The following is a 13,634-nucleotide window of genomic DNA, read 5'->3' as shown; positions in this document are numbered from 1 at the left end:
TCAGAACTGGATGCGTGGATGGCAGAGAAACTGAGAAGCTACATGGGTAGATGCAGCAGTAGAAACTGTCCAACACTGTCCCCCAGTTGGGACAAGAGGAAGAAAGGAAGTTACTGGAACTCAGGGGTCAAGATATCCAAGCATAGCATAGCAGGGCTGTTCGGAAGGAATTAGAACATATAGGAAGTGCAGGTGATAACAATTCAAAGAAGAAGGAAACCCCACCCTCCCTTCAGGGACCCAGTAACCACTCATTCCCAAGTTCCTCACCAAGAACATCAAGCTCAGTTTGAACTCTAGCTCACTTGAGGGCAGCTACCCTGCAGCAAAGCAAGAAGAGACTGAGCATGTGTCTAGGGGCAAACACATACATGCATGATGGGGGAGGGGGGCAGAATGTCGGCAGGGGTTATCTGAGACAGTGGCACTGAGACAGTCTCACAGGGTCACCATACACTTGCAGGATCCAGAGGAACCCGGAGAAGTGACCTTGAAGCTGGAAATGAAGGAGAGACACGGTAGAGATATACTTAGCCTTGAAATGTAGCATCAGATGGCCTTAAGACATCAAGTCCTACATGTTCAGAAGACGCCCCTGAGAAGCCCAAACACTAACTGCGCCCAGGAAACTGACTACATATAACTGCTCAACTCCACTACTTGCAGATGACACTCCAAAGAAGGGCAGAGGAGACCATCTGACCAAATGAAGCTGGATCTAGGTGCACTCAGAAGCAAAGAAAAAAAAGAACCAGGGCGGTGAACCAGTGTGCCCTGTGTCTGAAACAGCTGCACAGCTGGAAGCAGACCCTGTTAATGGAAGCTCTGGAGCTAGAGGTGTGTGTAGGTCCCAGGGCTTGCTTTCAAACGCAGGGCTTCTCAGGGAAGCTCTGACACAGGCAACCTTGGGTTTTGGTCTTTGAATTGGGATTTAGCCTGCAGCTGGGGGAGGAGCCCTTCAAGGAAGCTGCACAGTCCTTCCACGCCCATCACAGTCCTTCAGAAACATGCCCACCTCTCACTGGATGAGGAGATGCTAAGGTGGCAGAACTGGCTTGATCTTTGAAGAGTAGCATCAACTGCTTTTGAGAAAACTTGAGCTTTGATCTCAAAGCACTCACATAGTTTATAGATTGTGAAATTCACAGGAAAAATACACTCTGCTATTAAAGCACATCGTTGCTACATAGACAAATTGTCCATAGTGAAACAAATTTTAGACTATCATGTAATACTTGTGTCTGTCATGCCTTTCTCCAAAGTACTGGAGCTTGCTAATTTTTTTGTAAGACAAAGAAACATGACAATTTACAAATAACAGCGTTTATCACTATTCTGGGGACAATATTCTTTCATTTTCCATTCGTAACATAGTAACTTAAGAAAGAAAAAAATATCATTCTCTCCATTTTCTTGCAAACCAGAAAATGATGTTACAAAAAATAAATCATTGTACTGTTTTCTGTTTGTTTGTTTGCTTACCTCATTTGAGATGAGTGTTCCAGAAAGATCCACTGATATCAAGGATAACATGCTTGCAATATATTCAATTGCCAAGTCAGTCAGATGTTCACAATTTCGTAAATTCAAGTAGTGTAAATTAGGGCAACTGAAAGAAAAGACGAAAGGATTAACCTCCATGCCCTTACACACTGACACCACTGACGACTTCATGAAAAGCTGGGGAGAGCAGATGGTGTGGCAGAAGGAATTCTCCTCTCCTCAACCGAATGTAAACTGACTGAGCTGTTTGCTTTGTTGATACGGGGTCTTAGTCTATACCTTAGGCTGGCCCAGAACTATGTAGTGCTAGGGTGGTCTTGAACTTGTAGCCATCCTCTTGCCTTTGAAGTGCTGGGATTACAAGTGTGAGCCACCACAGCTGGCTAGTACTTTTGGTGTTATAAAGTTGGAGAGAAGGAAGGGAGATGGAAATGTAAGACTTTCTGTGATTTGCGGCTTCACGGTGACTTCTACCAATGCAAAGTATTTATCACAGTCACCATGGAAACACCTGAAGAGTCTCAAGGCTGAACCCCTCACTGAGATTCAATGGTTTGCAGCAAGAGCTGAGTTCAGCTCAAGATTAAACCAATCACCCAGAATAGTCCCCAGAAAAGCCTGGAGTAAGGTTTATAAAGGGACAGAATCCTTGAAGAGCTCAAAGAAGTCACACATATCTACATATCCTTGTCTACATTTCAGAATTTGAGCTCCACGACAGTAAGGTGATATCTCAGATGTGAGAGGAGGTTAGTTCCATCTAAGGATTTTCAAGCTCAGGGCTCCTCCAGCTTCTGGACGTGCCTAATGTGCTAGAGAGGGCATGGACTCTTGACTTTGAGACCTATCACTGATCACGCTCCTATTAGCAACATAACAGCTAAAATGCTAGTGTAGACATCGATTTTCCTACCGCTCTGACAGTCTGATGATAGAGGAATCGCCCAGCAGTGAGCAGTTAGTCAAATTGAGCTCTCTTAGCCTGATACTCGCAGGACCATCAAAAAAATGCTTCAGGCCGATATCACCAATCCTGTAGAAATGAGAGAGGATTGTCACATATGACCTCATACACAAACTGGTGGTGGCATCTGCTTCTACACCAATTATAGTCCAAAGTAGTCCAAAATTTTGTCAAATTTTAGAAACAAATTTGATTGCATAGCTCTTAATATAATAGAAAATGGATAGATGATGGTAATGGAAGGGATATTCACAAGATGTTGTTAGTGTCCACTTGTTTAATTAGGTGTCATGATTATTAACAACAGGGTAATGACTCTTTTCCCCAGTTTTAAATGGACTCTTAGCTTACCTGCGATTCGTCTAGGCTCCTCCCAGGCACCTAGTGGTGCATCCTAGATAATGAACATTTTTTGAATACCATGAATGTCTTCTTACCTTATGCAATTTGTCAAGTTCAACACTGTCAATTGCTTCAAAAGTGAAAGTGACTTGAGGCTGTTGTCTGTCAGCCCTTTGCAGTCCACCATGTAAATGTGATTGATGCCTGGATAATTTCTGTCTATCGACTTAAAGCACGCATCAGAAATCCTTTTGTTTCCTGTTGGAGGAAATACAAGTACTATATCAAAATGTCCAGGAAAGAAAAATTAAAAATAAGGATAAATTGAGTTTCTAGCATCACAGACCTTCAAATCGAATCTTTTTGAGGTCGCAGGCGGAAAGAGCTTTGAAAGCATAGTCAGAGATGTGTGGTGAACCAATTAAAACCACCGACGAAATACGGGGACACTTCTCAACCAAAACCTTCAGAAGAGGAAAGAAAGGAGCCAGGATTACTGGAAGAAGGAGGCAGCGAGGGGATAGTGTCGTCTGCCTGCAATATTTTTAGAAAGACAAACATGCTGACTATTGCATTTTCCCAATTTTAAAGCAAATAGGACTGTTTTCATATTTGATGAAACCAATATGCTCATGTTTCAATACTGAGGAGAAATGAAAATGAAATCATGTTTGGAGAGCATGGGCAAACATGAAGAAATGGAGTGCAGAGTCAGTTAGTCGGAAGTTTGACATGGGGCATCAGACTTAAGCCAAGCAGAGCTGAGGCTAAGTCGTAGTTAGTTGGAAGGATTTCCAGTGTGCTTTGGTTTTATCTTCATGAAGATTGAAGCATTCAAATGTTTTTTAAGATACATGCATGTGTATATGTGTACATATTTAAATGATTTTCTAGCTATTAATCAATACAAAGAAGTCAATCCACAGTTTTCAATAGCTAAGGCTATTAGAATGTGTGCTCAGATAAGAGAAGGGAGAGGCTCTTCCTCATGGCCCACTTTTACGCAGTTGTCCGTCAGAGTGGGCATGTCGTTGATAGTCAGGTGCACAATCCCCGTGCAGCTGCTGGCGATGTTCCTGAAGCCTTGGACTGAGATCTGAATCACACAGGAGAAAAGCGTGGGAAAGGTAGTTAGCAGGCCGTTCATGATCACCAGATCACAGATGCATGAAGTTTCCACGTTTTAAAATTAAAACCATGGGCTGAAAGTGCTTGCTGTCAAGCCGAACAGCCCAGGTTCGAGACCCAGAGCTCACATGACAGAAGCTGGAACTGACTCTAGCATTTAGTATGAATGCAACTACACAGTGTTCAGCCTTTTGTACATAGCTACTGTACTCTGAACTCAGCAAGATCCATGTGGCTCATTCATTGCACATGTGCACAAGCACGCACACACACACACACACATGAAATAAATAAATGTAATTTTTAAATAAATAAACTTGAATTAAAACCATAAAATAGGACTGACATGACAGGAAGAATCCAGTCCTGATTGTTTTTGTCATCTAATTCATGTCCTAATGAAGTAAAGCTCACATAATATAGACAATTTTTTTTGGTTTTGTTTGTTGGGTCTTTTTTAAATATGTATTTATTTATTATATGTAAAGACACTGTAGCCATTTTCAGACACACCAGAAGAGGGCATCAGATCTCATTACAAATGGTTGTGAGCCACCATGTGGTTTCTGGGATTTGAACTCAGGACCTTCAGAAGAACAGTCAGTGCTCTTCACTGCTGAGCCATCTCTCCATCCCTAGACAATGTTTTATAGTCACCACCTGTATCACCACAAAAACACCTTCATAAGCCAAATGGAAACCATGAGCAACCAGGCACCTGATTGTCACAAACCCCTCCCCTTGGTCACTAATTGTTTTCTGCCTCTTTGGGACAAATAACTATATGATAAATTACCTTAAAATAATTAGTTCTTTAAGATGGGGAACACTTGGTACTCAGCTGTATCTGTGAGAAACTGAGGACTTCAGGGAACAGATGGATGCCTGTGACATGTCATTTCCACAGTAGCATGGCACAGAAAATGGGAGTCACAACTACAACAGACTTCTTCCAAGACCTTCAGAGAGACCTCACCCAGGGGACTCCCAGGGTTCTGTCACCAGAGCTTCACCTACTGGCAGAGGACTAGGGAACAACTACAGAGCTGAAAGCCACATTCTCAAAACAACCAGAGCTCATTTCATATGTCACTTCTTCAGGAAGAGCCTGGACCAGGTTTCTCTTATACACACACAACACCACGGAACATCCTAAACTGGTTTTATGATTAGCTATTGAACCAATGCTACTCAGTTTCTAGCAGGCCACCCCCCATGACACCAGGTAAATAGACAATCAACAAGTATGATTATATATATGATCAGACACACAAATATTTCAAAAATTCAGAGAATCCTCTTTGATACATGCTCCTAATCAGCAAATTTTGACAACTTTGAGTCCAGGGGCTGAATACACAGACTTGCTGCTAAACCTGTGACTTTGGATGTGAGTATATTGGGATAATCTAAGTAACTGTTCTCGCAGAGGCCAGGGTAGCCTTGGACTTACTTTATAGCTGATTATTTTGATCCTGTACCATCCTGGGTGCTGGGATTACATGTATGTCCACCGTGCCCAGCTTATACACTGCTTTGGACCTTTGTTGAGCTAGGTTAAGCACTAAGGCAAGCACTCTCCATCCTCAGAAGTAGAATCTAGCAATAGAACATTCTAAGTTCTAAAAAATATATGTATCTTGGGTCAAGAGTTCTTCTTGAACAAAATTATCCTAAGAAAAGAGAGTTGCCTGCTGAGATTTCTGAACATACAAGGATATAGTTGTGTAGGACAGATACATTGGAAGAAATGTGTCATTGGGTTATCTTGCCATCATGTGAACATCAGTGTTTTTATACAAACTAAAATAGCTACAACATTAGTGTGCAATATAACATTGTAAGATCACCATCTTCTATGCAGTCCCATGCTGACCAAAGCATGTAGCTATATTTATTACCAATAATATAACAGTGAAGAACTGACACAAAAACTAAGATATTAGTAATTACAATAGATTAGCTAAAATGGTAACTCACAGAATATTAATATAAAGAATACATGAGAAAAATAAGATGATGGAATAGTTCAAAAGGTTAGCTACATAAAACTTTCCTTTTGAAAATACTGTCCACAGGTGTGGTGGTTTAAATAGGTATGTCCTCCAGACTCGTGTGTTTGACCGCTCGGCCACAGAGAGTGGCACTGTTAGGAGGTAAGGCCTTGTTGGAGGAAGTGTGTCACTATGGGGGTGGGCTTTGAGGTTATATATGCTCAAGCACCACCCAGTGTGTAACCCTACTGCTGCCTGTGGATCCAGATGTAGCACTCTTGGCTCCTCCAGCACCATGTCTGCCCGCGTGCTGCCGTGCTTCCCACCATGATGATAATGGACTGGACCTCTGAAACTGTAAGCCAGCCCCAACTAAATGTTCTCCTTTATAAGAGTTGCCTTGGTCATGGTGTCTTTTCACAGCATTGGAAACCCTAACTAAGACACCAGGGAAGCAGTTTCTGCTGCCAGGGAGCTTGTCAGAAATATAGATCCACTTAGAACTAAAGCTGAACAGATTCTAAAATCTGCAGGTCACTTGCAAGTGCATCATGTTAGAGAGATGTGTAGTGTGAAAATGTATTAGTGTTCTTCAGAAAAACTCAGATGCCTGTCTAAATCTCTGAAGAGAAAGATTCACTTTAAGAAATCAGATCATGCCTGGTATGGTGGCACAGGCCTTTCATCCCAGCACTCAGGAGGCAGAGGCAGGCAGCTTTCTGTGAGTTCAAGGCCAGCCTGGTCTACATAGTTCTAGGAAATCCAGTTTTGTTGTTGATCTTTGTTGTTGTTTGTTTGTTTGTTTGTTTGTTTTAAAGAAAAGAAATCGGATTGCTGGATACTAAGGGCCGGCAGTCTGAAATCTATAAACCAGAGACAGGAAGCTGAAATTCCAGGAATTGTGATTTTGAATCAAAAATCAAGAAAGGTTTCTATGTTGTAGTCTTCAGGCAGAATTCCATTTGCTGGGGCAAAGCTCTGTCTTCCTCTTGAGGCTGACTTTACCGTCTGCGGCTCACCCACGTCAAGAAAGGCAGCCCATGTGTAAAGCAAAGCAATCTAAACGCTAGGGAGGAGTTCTGTCTTCCTGCTGCCTTACACATGGTAAGAAGCATTGGGAGGAGGCGTGCTGTCCTTGGCTCCGGTAGCAAGAACCAGCTTAGTAGATAAAAAGGGAAAGAAAGCCATAAGAAAGGAGGAGACATTTTGTATTGTTGCCGTGGATTCCTGAGGGAATTTTTCATGACTTCTTCCGGAGGGGGGGAAGTCCAGGGAGATGAACGAACACATGAGAGGAAGACTGGTTTGGAGCTCCCGGGCCCTACCCCTCCCTCACACAGCAGTGGCTAGACAAGTACTTAGCACACACAGGGCCCAGCCATGCACCATCAGTCATGGTTTGGCCCCTTATTGTTCTTCTGGACCCAAGAACTAGACGTAGATAGACCTTGAGATTCCCCACAGTGTATTCCTCACAGGCAAATACAAACAAGGCATGGAGGTGGGGTTAAGAAATGGATTTCTTACCCAGTCCTTCCACTGTCCCTTGCTCTGAGCAGTGTCTGGTCCTGACTGAATGAGCCAGAGGAGAAGTGAATGAAAGTTCTTCAGACAGTTGTCAATGCCTGGTCCAGAGCCCATCTCTTGCGTTAACCCCACAGGCGACAACTGCTGTTTTTAACAGTTCTGACTTTACTCTCTCTATCTCAGAGCCTGGCACTGTTATCTCAAGAAATGGCTTCCTCAGAGCAAATAAACAACCCTCCTTCCTCTTGTCTTGAAAACACAGTCATGACAAGAGTTCCTGAAAAGGGAGGAAAGGCGATTTATCCAGCAGCCCAGCTGGGGGACTCCTTGCACTACAGCCAAAAGCTTGGAGCTTCTGCCCTAAGGATTAGCCCCTGGAGAGTGGGGGGAACCTCTGGGTCTGGAGAGAAGGTCTCAACTTTGTCCTGGCACCAGGCACTCGGTTCTCCACCAAGTTTATATTATGATATCCAAAAAGATGTTTGGCTAATGTTTTATGGCTCAAATAGTTCTGCCAGAATCTTTTAGGCCAAGCAATTGTTACTTGCTTTCTCCTCGCTAAAATAATGGGGTATAAATCTGAAACTGGAATACTTTTCCTTAAAATAAGGAGAAAATAGACACTATTTTACCACATTCAGATCTGAGGTATCCTCTAGATTGGTGACTGTGTTTTCTGTGTAGCAACTGAAGATCTGATCTCCACTTGCTTGTGGGGTGGGGTGGCCCTCCTCTGCTGCTTAGAAAGTTGGGGAAAATGGCCTCACCATTGTGCTCCAAGCTTGTGTCCTAACAGTCATGGCTGTCGACAGTGAGGAGATCCTTCCCAGCTGCTAATGGAGCAGTCCGTATACACAATAAGACAATGCTGTTCACGGAGAAAGAGTAGCCTGTGACCCATGTGAACGAGGCTGAAATGCAGAGTGCCATGAGAAGATCCTATCTTTTCCCCACTCCAAGCTGGAGAAGACAGTGCATGGTTGGGTAAAAGCAGCACTGACCACACTGAGGATGGCCTCTGAGCAAGGTCCATTGTCCACTCCATTTCTATAACTGCATCTCTGGGTCAATCTGCTCAGTAACAAAAAGATGATAAATACGCAGAGACAGACCCTCTGTGACAGACGTATCCAGCTTGAGTAGCTGTGGTCCAAGTCGAGTTCCTGGACCACTTCCAGCTGTTTCTCTCAGTCTAACAGCACTGTGGTCAATGACTCATAAGTAATGTAATGACTTTGGTCAGACCCATATATCCTGCACAGCCTCTTGGTGACCTCAAAGGAGCACTGCTTAGCTAGAATAAATTATTGAAGAACAAAGCAGAGGTTCCCCCCAAAAGTTGCGGAACGTTTTACTTCACTGTGTTGAGTTGAAGCCACAGCTCCCAATCTACCCTCTATGGTACTTGCCCAACACATTTATAATCCCCTCTGAGGAACACTGACAACAAACGTGTCCTACACAAGGAAACATAAGCCTGATGCAAAGTCTGGCCCAGCAAAGGGGTCTTAATGGAGCACGTGGGCGCTGGATAAATTGTTTATCCGATGTCGATTGTAACAAGGAGAGTGTCAACCTGACTACTTAAAAGATTGCCATATTTATCAAAACATTTGGATGACAAGCTATTTCTTAAAAAATACCTTTACTTTTCCGATTTGAGTGAGGAACTAGAACACAGTGGAGGGAGGCCTGCAGATGCCAGGAGGGCAAGCACAATCGCCAATTCTACATTTGCTCTACAGTGACTCAGGGCTGACCCATCTTGAACTTGTGTCATTGTTGAGCACACAGTTTCTTGTTCTTCCCCTCATCCAGTAGTCAAGTTAACCACAGCTCTCGCTGTGTTATGTGGAGAACCCTCCCCTTAATGATCGACAGAGTCAAAGCACAGGACTTCCTTCTTACAGCAGAGTGATGCTCAGAGATTCTTGGCTCATCAACACTTATCAAGCTACAGAGTAGCCTCTAGCTAGAGCTTAAGCCTCCTGATTTATTCTGTCCAAAGATCAAAACAGAGTTTCTGAACTCTGTATGGAACACAGAGTTTTGGAGCTCTGTGTGGGAGTCACTTCCCATGGTAAGGAATGGACGAGAAACAACAGTTAAGTAGGTTGTCCAAATGTGTGCAATTGCTTCAAACTTCCTTTTTTTCATGAATGGGAAATAAGAGCTGAGTCCCTGGAGACTTGTTATTTATCATCTGATCGAAGAATTGCTGCCAGACTCGTTTTTACTATTCTAATTCACCGGAAAGAACCTTAAACAGTAGATGTTAAGTCTGTCTTTCCTTTTCACTATGGTCATGACAGTTATATGAAACAAGGACTTCTATGACCATTTATGTTCATAGAATGTTACGTGTCTGATTTAGAGGATAAATGAAAAGGTTTTTATAATCCTGTATTTTTTTTTTCAATACAACGGAGTTGTAGTTCTGGAAGCACTAGGTCAGTCCACTACTCCTTAGAGCTGAGCCATGACAAGCCGTGGCACTGTGGTTTTTCTCTTACAGTTCTCCTAGAAGCCATTTCTCCCTACCAAATGACACTTAAGACCACATGGGTATTCTTTTACAAAGCCAAAAATGCAACTTTAAAAAAATTATAACCCAAGTATCACTTTGAGTTTTATTCATGATCGATTAGTGGTTAAGCGCCTGATCACCAGGATCACATGGACCAAGGGCCTCAGCTAGACATTTTCTGTCTGATCTTAGCATCAGTTTCAGTGCTGTGGGAAGCTGGCTCATACCACTTATGAAAACAATGTAAGTTTGATTGTTTTATAAAAATAGTATTTTGTTTGTTTGGTGGTGATGGTGGTTTTGTTGATTGTTTTTGTTTTGTTTTGTTTATTTTTGAGACAGGGTTTCTTTGTGTAGCAGAGCCCTGACTGTCCTGGACTAGCTTTGTAGACAAGGGTGGCCTTGAACTTACAGAATTCCCACTGTCTCTACCTCCTGAGTGTTGGAACTAAAGGTGTGTGCCACCATGCATGGCTGAAAAATGGATGGTAAGACTTACATTTTCAGTAATTCTACAAAGTATTAAACACAGGTATTTAAAACATATTAAATTTACAATTTTAAAGTATATTAAATACAAAGGTAGTATATACTCAAACTCATTACTCCTTGTTCTTGCTAAATATTGCCATTATTTATGCTTATAAGAATATTTGTGTCTTTCACAATGATAATATCAAATAATGGTGAGCTGTGGCATCTCTCTTTCCAGTTCCCTTACCAGTACGCTCCCATTGGCAAATGAAAATAGGCTACTGTGAGAATACCACAGACTTCAGCAAATATGGACAAGCATAGTGTTCCCCACCTGTGATTATTTGAATGAGAATGGTTTCAATTGCTGGAACTACTTGGGAAGGATTGGGAGGTGTGGTCTTGTTCCACAATATGGGTCATAGTTTGGGAAGGGCTTTGAGGTTTCAAAACATTTGAACAATTCCCAGGGTCTCCCCTCCTTGCCTCCTGCTTGTGAATCAAGATATAAGCTCTCACCTGTTCCTATAATGGCACCTTTGCTTGACCATCATGGATTCTAATTCTCTGAAACCATAAACCCAGTTAAACATTTTCTTTTATGAATTGCCTTGGTCATGGTGTTTTATCACAGCAATACAAAAGTAACTAATACAAAAACTGGATGCTTTAAGAAGAGGACGCACGGACTGACGTACACATGGAGAGGCCGTAGACCAGGAGGGGATGGGACAAAGGAAGGTCAGCCTGGCTTTCTAGAGAAGGTTCTGATTGGACAACACCTTGAGTTCAGGCTCACTGTGGTTGGAAACAGGGCTGTATGGAGGTGTTTAGTCCGTAGGGCAACTGGCCATCTTGGGATACTGATGTCAGGGGAATCCTTGCAGACATACTGTTCAGATAAAGGATAAAGGGAAGGAAAAGCAGAGAGTCACTGGCCTCCCAACTGGCACTTTTCCATGCATAGATGGACAGATTTATCCTTTAGGACTCCTAATCTACACATATTTTCCATTTTGAAATTTTGACAGAACCCAGGACATATCTGCCAGGGCTCCAAATGAACCTGAAACTAAAGGGGGACTCTCTGAAGCCTGTTACCTGCTGCTTTAAAAACCCATCTTAGTCACTTGTTAGTCATTATGGGATATTTGAGAAAGACTTGGAGGAAATTAACCTTACAGATATCTGCAGAAACAGCCTTCTAGGCAGGAAGAACAGCCAGTGAAAAACCCAGAGGCCCAGAGCACATGTGGCCAGCGCAGTGTGGTTGGGGCAGAATTGGCAAGATGTAGAGTCGGAGAGATGATGTCAGAGAGGCAACTGGAGGACAAAGCGATTTCACAGGGCCTTCAGATCCTTCCAAGGCTTTGCTTCATCACGTTGGTAAGCAGCCTTGCCAGCTCTTCAAGTAGAGGAAGAACACTGGCTTGGGTTTTTAAGACACTGTGCTGAGAACAGCCATGTAGGTGGCAGGGGTGAAAATAGGGAGACCAGCTTGGAGGAAGCCACACTGTGGCACAAGGAAGAGATTCAACAGACCCTTGCCAACATGTTGGAGTCAGTCAGAGGCTGGGTAGATTCTACAGTTAGTCAACTGGACTTCATGGCAGTCACAGGGAGAAGGGTGAGGATGTCATCTTAGTTTGGCAGGTCTGTGGTAACAAAATAGCACAAACAGCATAGGTTAAGCAGCAGAACACATCCTTTCACAGTTCTAGAGGCTGAAGTGTGAACCAAAGTATGGCTGGTTCAGTCCCTCTGAGACCACACAAGAAGGATCCACTCCAGTTCTTTCTCTTGGCCTACTGGTGGCTGTCTTCATCTTCCTGGTGTTCTTCCCTTCTGTATGTCCATACCAACCTACTCATTTCTTATAAGGATGCTGGTCATACTAGATTAGGACCCACCCCTAACAACTTCATTCTGATTATGTTTGAAATGAGACTACTCCCAGATAAAGCGTTTTCTGGGGTGCTTGTGGTTGGGGCTTCAATATATGCATTTGCTGATCACCTAACTCAGTCTGTAACAAATGACACCAACATTCTAGCCTAAATAGCTAGAGAGAGCTGGCACTGACTCAGATAGGGGAGGCTAAAGAACAGTGAGGTAGTACTTTTAGAGCAGAAATATTTCCCTTAGGATAGAAGAATCCAAGTCTTAGCTCTTGCCTATAATCTTGACATTTAAGAGAGTAAGGCAGAAGGGTTCAAGGATAGCTTGAGCTACAGAGTAAGCCTCAAAAACAAAATAAGTAAACAGATTATGACTATAAAATTTGGCAGAAAACTTACTCTGACACATTATTTCATATACAAAATATATATATAGCTTTATAGCTTTATAGATACAAAACTATAAATAGTATGTTGCATAGAATATTTATATGTGAAATATATATATATGTATATGTGAAATATATCTACATATCCTTGTATAATGTTTATGGATGATGTGTAATATATGATTATGGATGATGTCAGCAAGACCACAGGCAAGGCCTGAGAAGGAATGGAGAGCCAGAGCTGGACGCTGAGACCCTCCGTGACTGTGGTGTCAGAGAAGAGAAAGTGCCTTAGTTGGGAACTATTGTCAGGAGCAAGCTCAACAGCATGGTGTTGCTTCTGAGCATTAAGATGAACATGCCTGGAACCAGACCCTAAGAATACATGGATACGTAGATATGTAGGAACCATATAACATCAGGAGCTTGCTTGGAGGGAGGCTGGCAGCAGGATAAAGGGTGTAAGTCAGAAGACAGAGCATGCACAGATGGAGGAAGAAAGTTGCCAGGACTGAGCAATGGGATTAAATCAGCTCGTGATATCTGAGTTCCAAAATAAGCAAAATAAAGGAAAATAAATCTAATATGAAATAAAAATAGAAATCCTTGGTTATGTTTCTTCCCTTGGGTATTTTGTTTTTCTTCACTGCACAAAGCTACAGGGGAAACAGCAATTTAAAATTCCTCTTCCTGGTTCCTTTTAATGAGGGTAGTTACATATAGAAATCCCGTATTGATTTCTGATAGTTTGATAAGAGTCCCTGGGGTGACATGAATTTCATGAAACCTTCTTGCCATAGGAAGAAGCAAATGTCTGAAATATTTACTGACAAATTCTACTTAATAAGAAAACCCACTCTTCTCCCAGCCTCTCATAGATGCTTTAAT

At 42.5% G+C, this 13,634-nt stretch overlaps 1 protein-coding gene across 2 annotated transcripts in view; it reads right to left on the bottom strand.

The window, feature by feature from the left end:
• Positions 1-13,634, bottom strand: part of Fbxl13 (F-box and leucine rich repeat protein 13) — a 159,340-nt gene that overhangs the window by 36,653 nt on the left and 109,053 nt on the right. Inside the window, exons 13-17 of one of the 2 annotated variants that reach the window (XM_021163601.2) lie at positions 3,807-3,905; positions 3,156-3,273; positions 2,905-3,067; positions 2,417-2,536; positions 1,483-1,609 (exon numbers count right to left, since the gene is read on the bottom strand). In XM_021163601.2, the coding sequence (XP_021019260.1) occupies positions 1,483-1,609; positions 2,417-2,536; positions 2,905-3,067; positions 3,156-3,273; positions 3,807-3,905 (627 nt within the window). The remainder of the gene's footprint in view (positions 1-1,482; positions 1,610-2,416; positions 2,537-2,904; positions 3,068-3,155; positions 3,274-3,806; positions 3,906-13,634) is intronic. The other variant, XM_021163602.2, reaches the window with a different exon arrangement.

The sequence above is a fragment of the Mus caroli genome, unplaced genomic scaffold (genome assembly GCF_978045245.1).
Source record: "Mus caroli unplaced genomic scaffold, Mus_caroli_1 scaffold_4, whole genome shotgun sequence".
Taxonomy (NCBI): domain Eukaryota; kingdom Metazoa; phylum Chordata; class Mammalia; order Rodentia; family Muridae; genus Mus; species Mus caroli.
The sequence above is the reverse complement of the archived record's forward strand: the minus strand, read 5'-3'. Positions and strand labels throughout refer to the sequence as shown.